Source organism: Solea solea, chromosome 8 (assembly GCF_958295425.1).
Source record: "Solea solea chromosome 8, fSolSol10.1, whole genome shotgun sequence".
Classification (NCBI taxonomy): Eukaryota; Metazoa; Chordata; class Actinopteri; order Pleuronectiformes; family Soleidae; genus Solea; species Solea solea.
The window spans coordinates 28,741,452-28,753,952 of NC_081141.1; the positions used below are offsets into that span (position 1 = coordinate 28,741,452).

At 39.0% G+C, this 12,501-nt stretch overlaps 1 protein-coding gene across 3 annotated transcripts; it reads left to right on the forward strand.

Annotated features, from left to right (window-relative positions):
- The first annotated feature begins 187 nt into the window (after positions 1-187).
- Positions 188-9,414, forward strand: traf2a (Tnf receptor-associated factor 2a). 3 transcript variants are annotated; one of them, XM_058635477.1, is made up of 10 exons: positions 188-568; positions 1,948-2,026; positions 2,415-2,513; positions 3,166-3,327; positions 4,280-4,354; positions 4,479-4,553; positions 5,495-6,058; positions 6,154-6,331; positions 6,412-6,560; positions 6,799-9,414. In XM_058635477.1, the coding sequence occupies exons 1-10, from the start codon at positions 381-383 to the stop codon at positions 7,015-7,017; spliced, it is 1,788 nt and encodes a 595-aa protein (XP_058491460.1). In that variant the 5' UTR covers positions 188-380; the 3' UTR covers positions 7,018-9,414. The 3 variants fall into 3 exon arrangements, with proteins under 3 accessions (XP_058491460.1, XP_058491461.1, XP_058491463.1); XM_058635478.1 differs by lacking the exon at positions 4,479-4,553; XM_058635480.1 differs by lacking the exons at positions 188-568; positions 1,948-2,026; positions 2,415-2,513 and adding an exon at positions 2,834-3,074.
- The last annotated feature ends 3,087 nt before the right edge of the window (positions 9,415-12,501 follow it).

The following is a 12,501-nucleotide window of genomic DNA, read 5'->3' on the forward strand; positions in this document are numbered from 1 at the left end:
GAGCACCTCATTATTTATATATATATACTTAAGTTGCTAAGTGTCAAGTAGCTAAAAATATTTGTCCTCGTATTTAAAAACAAACAAACAAACAAAACGCTGCACCAGCCAGTCTTCTCAATGGAAAATCTTTTGTCAGCTTGCGCCCTCTGGTGGTAGACATAGTTACCAACACCTGAACGTAGCATCCTCATCCTCCAGCTGTCACTTTTATCGCACCCAAACGCTCGGTCTTTCCTTCGTTCCTCTGTGTGCGCGTGTGAACATGTCATTAGCAGGGAAACCTCAATAAACTGAGCCAAAGCAGGAGCGATGATTACGTTTTCTATAAAACCACACTGAGCTGTGAACACACCCCGATATTGTTCTGGGGGGGAATAATGGCTGCACAGGAACCGTCTCCACCATCTTCCCTGGAAGGCAACAAACCAGGCTTCCCAAAGAAAATCTTAGCCAACAACCACGAAGACAAACATCTGTGCAACTCGTGCCAGAAAATCCTGAGGAGGCCGCTGCAAGCCCAGTGCGGTCACCGCTTCTGCTCCTTCTGTTTCAACAAAATTGTGAGGTGAGTGCTGTCACGGTTGGTAGCCAACGAGCTAGCCCCCTACGAGAAAACAGTCGTCGTTGCCAAACATCATTGATATATCCGTTCATTTTACGGTTTCATGCCCAGTATTGTCACAAGCACCACTATAAGAAATCGCACGATACGACATTGTTATTACAAGTGCGTAGTGTAAAGTTCGGCGTGTGTGTGGTTCACGTATTACGACTGTATCCAGATAAAATCACAACTTGTGTGAAAGGGTTCAGCCAGGAAAGTGAGCGTTGTCATGGTTGCTAGCCAACGAGCTAGGTTTGAGTGAACCCTATGAGCAACCAGAGCTCGTGACCAAACCTCATTGAAATATCTTATTATTTAAGTGTTCCATGGTCATTGTCATCACAAGCACTGCTAGGGGAAATTATCAGACAAGACATTGTTATGACAAAGACCCAGTGTAAAGTTCGGCGTGTGTGGTCCACTAATTAACGCTGTATTAAAAACAAAATCACAACTTGTGTGAAAGGTTTAGCCAGTGAACTGAGCTCATGGTCGCTAGCCAGCTAGGTAAGTGGGTAGGGCAGCCGCTGAGAGCAACCAGAACTCGTTACCAAACATCTTATATCCTCTTTGTTAAACGTTTCAAAATCACCGCTATGGACATTTATTATGATACTGCGACCTAGTGTAAAGTTCGGCGTGTATGTGATCCACTTATTAATGTGTACTAATAATGCACATTGTAATTTCACAATATGTTCCATGTGGTTATAATAGTCAAATAATCGGACATTTGAATGATGACTGGCAACGAGCTCTGTCTCATCTGCCTCGCTTCAATACAATTGTTGAATGACGACAGAGTAAACGGTTAACCGATCACACATGTTGGTGCGTGAATCACATAGTACGCCGATGTTTAAACTGGTTCTTTGAGATAAACACTGTCTAACCACTTGTTTTCCATAGCATTTCCTGTGGCGATTATAAGTGGGGTAACTTTAAATAGACAGATATTTGAATGACCTCTGGGTAACGGGCTGTAATCGATCAGAGGGAGCGCACGTACATAACTGGCTAATAACCCTTCACACAATTTGTGATTTTATCAGAATACAGTTAAAGACGCTGTGTTAATATATGATTCACGTATCAACATTTTATCCCAATGAAAAAACAACTTGTTTGAATTCCACCCGGAAGTTGACCATTTATGATTATAGTCATTGTTGACTATAATCATAAATGGTAAATAATAAAAGATAAATAATGTTCTAGCTATAGATTTGGAAGCTGGAGTATATTAGAAAACCAAAGGTAAACCAGTTTATAACATGGTTATCTTAATCCCAAACGTCATTAAGGATTAATACCTGTATTTGTTTTCCCTGCTTTTGAAGTTCGGGACCAGAGAAATGCAGTGCGTGTATCAAAGAGGACTTGTTTGAGGACCCGACCTCAATCCTCAAGCAAGGTGGTGTAAGTATATATGTGTTTCTATAATATATATTCATTAAATAAAACTTTTAAATAAAACATCCTTGTTTTTGTATGATGATGAGAGCCAAAGCGTTTTTGGATCTGAGCGTCTAATGTGCTCAAGTCTGTAGAAAAACTGTGCCTGCTCTGAAACTCTGTAAATCTTGGCAGCACAGACCGTAAATGGAACGACTACAGTCCTGTGTCCCTAAAAAAAAAGACCATATGTGCTTTTAATAAATGGATCCAAGAGAGAAAAGCAGACCCTCAGTAAGCATGAAGCGTGTTTGAGTTTGTGTAACTGAAAAAACCAACAGAAGCCACATGAAAACTTCACAACAACAACAACAACAACAACAACAACGTCTTCTTCTGCTTCTCCATCCAGGCTTTTCCAGACAATGCAGCTCGCAGAGAAGTGGAGGCCTTGGCCGCCGTGTGTCCCAACGAGGGATGCACGTGGACCGGGACCATCAAAGAATTTGAGGTGCTCAAAGACACTTCACAGATAATAAAAAAAAAAGGGTCATAAAACAAACAAATACACTTTATCTTATGCACAGATAAAATGCCCGACAGAAATTCCATTTCTATGACATATTGTGTCATATTATGGATTAAGTTTTGGCAAAATATACATTATTAGAATTACTATGATGTAGTTTTATCAATTTAAGTTTGTAACTTAAGAAGATATTTAGATATTTCCCTTCACAGACAATAAAAGTTCATATAGCAAACAAAGGCAACAAAGTCATTGTGTGCACACATTTAGTGTCCTATGTAAAATAGCATTTTCATTTCATTATAGGTTATTATTATGTGTCATATTACAGACACAGTTTTGCTATAATTGACATTATCAACATTACCATGACTTTGTTTTATTAATTTAAGGTTTTAAATATTAGAATATAACTCTTAATACCTGGGCAGTGGTGTGAAGGAGGTTAGAAGAAGAAACACACTGTTGTTTTTCTGCCATAGATTTTAAAGTGTAGGATGTAGGTGGTGCTGTAGTTTACAGTCTCTGATGTCACTGCAGCAGGTAATGTTGAGTTGATGGGAGTGTTTTGTTTGTTTGTTTGTTTGTTTATTTGTTTGTTTGTTTGCTTGATTGTTTGTTTGTTGATGTGCAGATGAGCCACGAGGGAAACTGTGACTTCATGATCATCCTGTGTCCGTCCTGTAAAGAGCTGATGAGAGCCAATGAACAGGAGCGCCACAACGAGAGGGAGTGTCCGGAGAGGACGCTCAACTGTAAATACTGCAAAGAGCCTTTCCTGCTCAAGAACATCAAGGTTACGCTCACTTCCTGTGGAGATTTACTTTATTACAGTCAAAGTATAACCACCCCACAGTGGGTCATCTGCCTCCCTCTTGTTCTCTCCTCTTCCTCGTTTCATCTTCAACATCCTGTGTCCAGAATAATCACTGTCTCAAAGCTATACATCATAGCAGGTCTCACTACTGTCTTAAAGACATTTCCTTTTTACTTTTGCTGCTATCCTTCTGTCTGGATGTAGAGACCATGGAAAAGCTCAATATTTGGCAGTCAGTCCCTTGGTGGATGTATAGAATAGCTCACTATTTGGAAGTCAGTCTGTTGATGGATGTACAGAATAGCTCATAATTTGGCAGTCAGTCTGTCCATGGAAATATAAAATAGCTCATTATTTGACAGCCAGTCTGTTGGTGGATGGATAGAATAGCTCACTATTTGGCAGTCAGCCTGTCCATGGATGTATAGAATAGCTCATTATTTGGCAGTTAGTCTGTCTGTGGATACATAGAATATCTCACTATTTGGCAGTCAGTCTGTTGTTGGATGTATAGAATAGCTCATGTGTTGAATATCTCACTATTAGGCAGTCAACCTGGACGGGTTGTATAGAATTCTGTTGATGATTGCATAGAATAGCTCACTATTTGACAGTCAGCCTGTCCGTGGATGTATAGAATAGCTCACTATTTGGCAGTCAGCCTGTCCGTGGATGAATAGAATAGCTCTTTATTTGGCAGTGGGTTCATTTATAATTTATCTTCTTATTCATTGACTGTTACTGTTTTATTTTTGTCTATAAGATGCAGAAACCACTGATTCAAACAATATTTGGTGTAAAAATAAAAGTAATAATCTTTGAATATGTTTATAGATTCAGAGGTGAATGAGCAGAAGAGGACAAAGGAAAAATCTAAACAGTTTACAGTCCTGTGATAATAACGTGATGTAACTGTGATCTCACTCTTCAGGCTCACGATGAAATCTGTCCCAAATACCCGATGATCTGTGAAGGCTGTGCCAAGAAAAAGATCCCCAGAGAAAAGGTAGAAAAGCAGGAACATTCAAGTCAACGTTCACAATTCTGTTGATCTCATGAACCATTTTTAGTCAGGGATCAATTTCTTTTTTTTTTCTTTCTTTCTTTTTTATCTTTGTTTTGCTTTGCAGTTTGTGGACCATATTAAGTTCTGCAGTAAATTAAAAGCACCATGCCGATTTCATGTTGTTGGCTGCGATACGTCTGTAAGTAGAGATTTTTGTCATCATTTGCTTCACGTGAAACTGCTTCAGATGAATATAAAACATAGATATATGTTAATGTTATGTTAATAATGGCTGTGGAAATGGAAGCTAAATGTACAAATAATCTATATATCTATATTAATCATATATAGATCCATGAGTTAATTCTCTCTATCATGTTTGGAGATGCCAAGGTATGAAATAAGTAAACAGTTTTGACAGAATTTGTTGCTGAACCCTTGTAAATGGATGTTAAAATGCTAATGTAACGAGTTGTTGAGTGGAAAAGAGGATAATCTTCAAAAGTTAAACGTTTAAAATGAACAGAATTAGTTTGAGAAACTCAACATTATCATTATTATGGGTTAGTTTTGCATGTTTTTCATCTCCATCCTCAGGAGTGTTTGTGTTGTCCCTACTGGTGTGAGCTTAAATCCATATGTCGCTAATCTCCATGCACATTAAAGGGTTAATTCTGTGCTTTTTAAAGTGTGGTATTGTCACATAATCAACGCTGACATTGTAGAGGAAAGCTTAAAAGTATGTTAAGTGATTTATTTTACCATTAGCCTTTTTTCAGCTGGAAACTGCAGTTTGTAAACCACTCTCTCCCTGCACCAAAGTCCATAGAGAAAATCCTCGATTTAAGCTCACGTTGTACAGGAGCTGCTGGTCCTCCGCTGAGAGAGTGGTTTACAGACTTCTGAGTCTGGCGTCTGAGTCCTAGAATATTTTATGGATGCTCGGTGAAAACGGTGTTTACGATGTGTTACTACCTTTTTATGATCAAAAAACCCGAACTAACCCTTTAATGTGAAACTGTAGTTGAAGTGATGAACATTAACTATGTAGATTTGACAGTTTTGTGGCATCATTTCACAAACGTCACTAAAAGTGCTCTGAACGTGCCTCTGCGCCGATCTCACTCTTTGCCTCTGAAGGTGGAGAAGGAGAAGATTCACGACCACGAGCGACTGTGCTCCTACGAGCACCTCAACCTGCTGCTTCATTTCATCATGGGCATCAAGGTGAGCCTGGAGAGTCTGCAGCCTCAGAGTCTGGAGGTGGTCAGCCACAGGCTGCACGAGCTCCACCAGTCCCTCAGGGACCTGGAGCACAAGATGAGCCACTTGGGTGCTGGTGCTGTTGCTGGTCCTAGTGCTGGTCCTAGTGCTGGTGCTGGTGTAGGTGCATCAGCAGTAGTAGCAGCAGCAGCAGCAGCAGCAGCAGCTCCAGTTCAGGGCGCGTGTGCCCCAACACTGGCCACCTCCTTCACGCCGCTGCCCAGCACTGTGGGCGCCGCGCTGGAGCTGCAGCTGCAGAGCGAGAAGACCAAGGTGGCGGAGCTGAGCCGACGCTGCCAGGAGCTGGAGCTCAAAGTCGGCACGTTCGAGAACATCGTCTGCGTCCTCAACCGAGAGATGGAGCGCTCCTGCGCCACCATGGAGGCGTACAACCGGCAACACCGACTGGACCAGGACAAGGTCGAGATCCTCAACATCAAGGTGACAGAGCGACACGTGGAGTGTCCTTCTAAAGATGGACGACATGCGGCCGCGTGCTCAGCTAAGTGAAGTGTTTGTGTGTTGCTGTGCTGCAGGTTCGTCAGCTGGAGAGAACCGTGAGTCTCAGAGACCTGTCCATCGTGGAGATGGAGGGGAAGATGAGGGAAATGTCGGCAGCCACGTACGACGGCATCTTCGTCTGGAAGATCTCGGATTTCACCAAGAAGCGTCAGGACGCCGTGGCCGGCCGAGCTCCCGCCATGTTCTCTCCTGGTAAAAACAAACAGATTTAGCACCCAACATGACGATGATGCGTTTGACAGTCACGATCACAGTGTTTGTTTCCCCTCCAGCCTTTTACACCAGCAAATACGGCTACAAGATGTGTCTGAGGATCTATCTGAACGGGGACGGAACAGGAAGAGGAACTCACTTGTCTCTGTTCTTTGTGGTGATGAGAGGACACAGCGACGCTCTCCTCAAGTGGCCTTTCAATCAGAAGGTAAAAACGTCTTCATCCTGGAGGAGCAACAGCTCATTACTCCCAATAGTTTAGTAATGTTCAGTCCTTGTCATTAAAACGCTTTAAGACGTGTTTTAAAGGCCCATAAAAGTCGTTAATCAACGTTTTTATACTCACAGTTTCGACTGAAGTGTGTTCTATTGACCTGTAAATAATGATGAACAAAGGAAAACAGTTTTTCTGTGGTAGCAGATTTAGATCCAGTCTCCTCTCTCAGGTCACGCTGATGCTTCTCGACCAGAACAACCGCGAGCACATCATCGACGCCTTCAGACCTGACATCTCGTCGTCGTCCTTCCAGAGACCCGTCAGCGACATGAACATCGCCAGCGGCTGCCCGCTCTTCTGCCCGCTCTCCAAACTGGACTCTAAAAACTCCTACATACGTGATGACACCATCTTCATCAAGGCCATCGTGGACCTCACGGGACTATAGGCCGATCCAAACCCTGTCTGGTTTTTTTATGACTGAATAACTGGCATTTCTCTTTGGGGTCCGTTGGCAGCAATATGCAAAAACAGAGCAGAAAACCTACCGTTTGTTTTGGGCGCCAGTCTAAAGACGTTCTCTTAAACCTGGTAGAAACAATTCATGCGTTTTAGTTCCCATTCTTAAATAAACAATTATCAATAAATATCACAATTCACATCACAGCCACAATATAATTGTTTATATTTCATTCAAACTGGTCAAAAAAAACCATCCAATCCCAACTTTTAACTGTTTTTTTTACAATTGGGGATGTATTTATTCGGAATTCACTTCCAGCCTAGATTATTTTCCAACATACCTGGGTTTTTATCGGTTTCGCTGCGATCGGCATCAGTGGGAACATAAAATGTAATCTCTGCTCTATTTTTGCCAGAGATTTTCACACGCATTAATTTTTAGCTGGTTCGCCTAGCCGTTAGCCTAAAAATTAGCCTTAAAGTCTCTAGCAATCCTTTATAAAAGATTTAAAAAGCGGTTCATATCTTTTATTTCATCAATCGGATCATTTTAACGATCGATTTGAAGAGAAACCGAAGTAAAAGACGGAAAAAAATCTGTTCTGTTTCCGGGAAGCGATTGACCTGTTTTTTACAAATCCTGATTTACACACTAAATTTAACGAAAAAACATTCAGAGATCTCGTTAAAGAAGCAGCTGTCATTATCAACTTTGCATTTCAGTTCGGTCATGTATGTGCGATTTAGCCGTTTACAAGTAACTACCAGAATTCAAGTCCCACAAAACACAAATAAAAACTAAAATTCCAAAGAGAACAACACTGGCAATTTAATAATTATGCTGCGGTCCTTTTTGTTCCAAGATGGCTGCCACAACACAAACACTGCTCCTTCTGTTGTATTTATTTCAGGCTAAACGCGCAAAATACAATCTAGATGTTATCCACTGCTATTACTAACAATGGCTAGCTCGGTGATGTCACTCCCAGCTCCGAACACAGCATTAATGTTAGCGACTTATTTGCACATATAGCAGACATGAGCGTTAGCATGGTGGTTGCGTGTGTTGATTTTGCTAGTGAACGATACCTAGCTCCTTAGCATGCTAACTGCCACATTCACAAGCTAGTGGTTCGCTTTGACTGACGTAATAAAAAAAAACGGTCAAATCGTGGATTGTAGACGCGTGAACGCTAAAACTTTCGATGACCAACTCCCCAGAGAAAAATGCTCCTTAGCATGCTAATTGCTGCATTCACAAGCTAGTTGTTAGCTTTGACTACAAATTGCTTGTAGAGCAAATAGTTTTTCCCATTTTTTGGTGTTTTTTCATATTATATTTTTTCAACTTTTGGACACCAATACATTTCCTTTTTTTTGTTTTACTATTAAAAACTGAAAATACTGAGCCATTGAAACACTAGCTACGTAGATGACGAGCACTGCGATAGATCTCGCCTGGTCTTGGTGCTTGTTGCTCACTGCTGGCTTGTACTGTACTGCCTAACACGATTAACTCATCGTTCGCATTTAGAAATGTAGAGTTTCCAGCGCGACGCCCATGTAGCCTTTTCTCGGACCGTCGCCCCGGCTTTTTTGCACACGGTTTGTAGTGCAGTTGTAACTTTTTCTAAACTTGTTTATAAGTAACGTTTACTGACATTCATGCCTCCAACACGCGAGTCTGTGTTTGTTGGTGCTCATTTGTGGTGGTGGACATTGTTTGAATTCCATGAATTCTGAGTGCAGTATTTCATTTGTGAAGGTTGTTGGCGTGTGTTTGTGTGCTTGTTTACATGTCTTTGTGGGGACCAAGACCTCAGTCTGGGAATATGAGGACATTTTATCGGGTCCTCTCATTTTCACAAGGTTGTTTGAGAATTATGGTTTGGTCTGGGGGGGGGGTCGTTGTAAGGATTAGGGTAAAGTTTGGGTGATTTTCATTGATGGTGCGTTCCAGTTTGTGAGTTTCTGAGGTAGCTCCAGCTTTGCAAGTTCGAAACATGACTTGAGAGGGTGTTCCAGTTTAAAATTAGCAAACTGTTTTTACTATTTAGTAGAGCCGCAGCCGTTTTGGAATCCCACGTAGTGGTTTTCTGAGGTTGCTTCAATTCCCCAACCTGTAAACACAACTTAAGGTGGCCTTTCTGTTGAAACGTACGACTAGGAACTCAAGAATTCCGACTTGGGAAGTCGTAGCAACGTCAGAAAACAATTTAGCTAACTTGGAGTCCTATGCTCCGACTTTCCAAGTTCCAAACGGTTCTGTCCTCACATAGATGCATCTAAATGTGTGTGTGTGTGTGTGTGCTGTTCCCCTTTACAGTTTAATTGTTCACGTTTTAAAAGTTGTTTACCGCAGTTTATTAAACAAACAACCACCGTGATGTTAAAAGTTGATTTGCCCAAAATGAAAATACAACATATTTTATTACAAATAAACATATATTTACATAAATAGAATCCATATCTCTTCAAATTAAACTTAAGTGCCATTTTTATTTGGTTGTTTTCTGGTCTTTGTCTTTATTATGTTTTTCCCTCCCTGATCTAAGCGACTAAGAATGTTTCCATCTTTTCACACATGAAACTAACGAATGTCACCGTGTTTTTTTTCTTTGTTAAATCATCCACCAAATTAAAGGTCAGTTTATTAACAACACCCAGGTTTTGTCATCTTCACCATATATATATACATATATACATACACACACTTATATATTACATATATAAACACTGAAACCTCTGAGATGTTTCAGTAGGAAATAAAGTGCCAGTTAATTTCATGGACCCACAGTATATTTTTTTATGATTTCGTGATCAATACATTCTGCTAATGATTGACAGCTTGAAGTGTGATGTTTTTGGATCATTTTCTGACCACGTGCTTGAGTTTGATGTCGTGTTTGAGGAAGTTGAACATAATAAAATAAAAATATGTACACAAAAATACTGTGTGTTTGTTCACCTATTAATAAAATCAACTGGAACTGACGCTGACACAAACACACAGTAAGGTGTCCAAAAATATAAATGACTACATAAAATAATTAGATTTAGCACAGTAAGTCAGACTCTGTGCTTTAATGTAACAGCAGTGCTTTAAGTGTAATAATAACATAACAGTAGTACTTCTCAAAGGTAAGTTTAAAAAAAGTGGTAACGTTGGTCTGCGCATTTTGAATACTAAATGACTAATTTCTCGCCTCAAATGATCTTAAAACTGCGGTCGGGGACATCACGCGCGCATGCAATACTTTCTGGTGCGCACGAGATACTTTCTGGTGCGCATGAGAAAGTATCTCGTGCTCACCAGAAACGTTTATTTTGATTTTTTTTCCCGATGTTTTTAGGGACTCCGTAGCTCCGTATGAAATAACATGCACACAAAAATAAAATAAAATTCAGAATTGATCTCATCCTATTTTTCTTATTTTAATACCTAACATAGCTCCATAGCATCTGAATACGACGTCAATTTAAAGACAAATCAATCAAAACCCTGCATTATTCACTCAGATCATGAGCTGAAAGTATCTTTATTTGTTGATTTATGGAAGTAAAACAACAATAAACTATAGAGAAAACACTCAATCAGAAAATTACATTAAAATATGCCCTTTAATTTTTCAAACTCTTTGAGTTGCTTTGCTGCTCAAAGTCAAACTAACAAGTAATATATAATATATACTATAACCCCTTTATTAATAAGTTAATACATATTCTATGATGTGTCTCTGTGGCCAGCAGGGGGCAGGCTCGGTATGTCTTACATTTACTGTCATGGTATCTGTTTAAATATGTATACTACTCCTAATACTACAACTGCTTCAAAACAAAAGGACAAAACGTAAGATTCAACATGTTTCTCTAAAGAATCTAGAAAAAAAGATGTGTAAATAATAATAATATGAATCAACATAATCACAGTATGTACAAATATGATGAGGGACAATAAATTATATAGAGGCTTAAAGTAAAGTAAGTGTGTTAACAGTAAATAAATAAGTGGTCGCAGTAAACAGATTATAGAGAGATTTTACACATAGTCCAAACACATTTGGTGTTTGGAAATCAGATTAAGATGGAGCGAGACATGAAGCGACTTTCAGCAATTGTTATTATTTAATTTAGTATTATTTTCTTGTTAGTTGTTTAATATTCCACACAATTCCTCAACTCCACTCTGATCACATACCCTGGTTTATACATTTTCCCTCCAAGTACCATCAGAGGGAGCTCACGTACCGCACCATTGGTGGTACACATACCACAATTCGAAAACCATGGGACTAAACTATTATTTTGTGGTGCACATCAGCTTCATCTTGGAAACATGTTAAATAAATAAATAAATACGTTTCCATCACCTCCATCATCCGTCACCTCCTCAGTGTGGTCTCTTTAATCCATCGATGACATCATCATCATCATCATCATCGTGATTCTGACCACGTCTTCATCCTTTTTTATTTAGTTTCCAGAGCTTTAATGTCGGTGAAGAAGTTAAACTTTAATGTTTCTTCTGGTAAACGTAGAAGATTCTCCAAAAAAAAACAGTGTGTGGTTAAAAAAACGTTCATTCACACTCAGACACAAACTGTAAATCCTGTTTACTGTGAGGAGGAAACTCATAAACCTCAGACCCTTAAATGCCTTTTTCATGACGTAAAAAATACCTTACATGGCAACTTTCAGTCTTATTTAACATTATAAAAGTTAAGTTTAGACCTTCAGGGAACACTGAGAAGTGGATTAAAGGTCAAGTGAGTAAAAAAATAAGATGGTTTATTGGAAGAGATTGAAACATATTACCCATAATTGCTGTTTGATTTTCATAGCCACTAAATCAGCATTTTATGAACATAAGGCAACAAACAACACAAACCTGATGCATAAACAAACAAAGAAGTGGTCATTTTACAAGTTATTCAGTTATAATTTTACGAGAAAAAAATTATAATTTTATAAGCAAAAAAGTTGTAATTTTACAAGTAAATTTGTAATTTTACCAGTAAAGAAGTTGTAAATTTACAAGTAAAGTTGTAATTTTACAAGTAAAGTTGTAATTTTACAAGTAAATTTGTAATTTTACGAGTAAAGAAGTTATAATTTTACGAGTAAAGAAGTTGTAATTTTACAAGTAAAGAAGTTGTAATTTTATGAGTAAAGAAGTTATTTTATAAGAAAAAAGTTATAATTTTACAAGTTGTAATTTTTAATTGTGACACACTGGACATTTAGTGATACAAACACAAGTTCTTTATTTCTGGATTTAAAACAGACAACAACAAGTAAGTACAACAAACTAAACAAAATATTTAAGATACAAACAAACAAAATGCTAAATTAGCATAGTAGACTAATAGCCAATCTCCAGCTATATAGCCTGTAAGCAGTCGAGGTGCATTGTGGGTAATGAGGGGAGAGAGATGACAGAAAAAAGAAAAGTGTAATGTTTTTTTCTCCC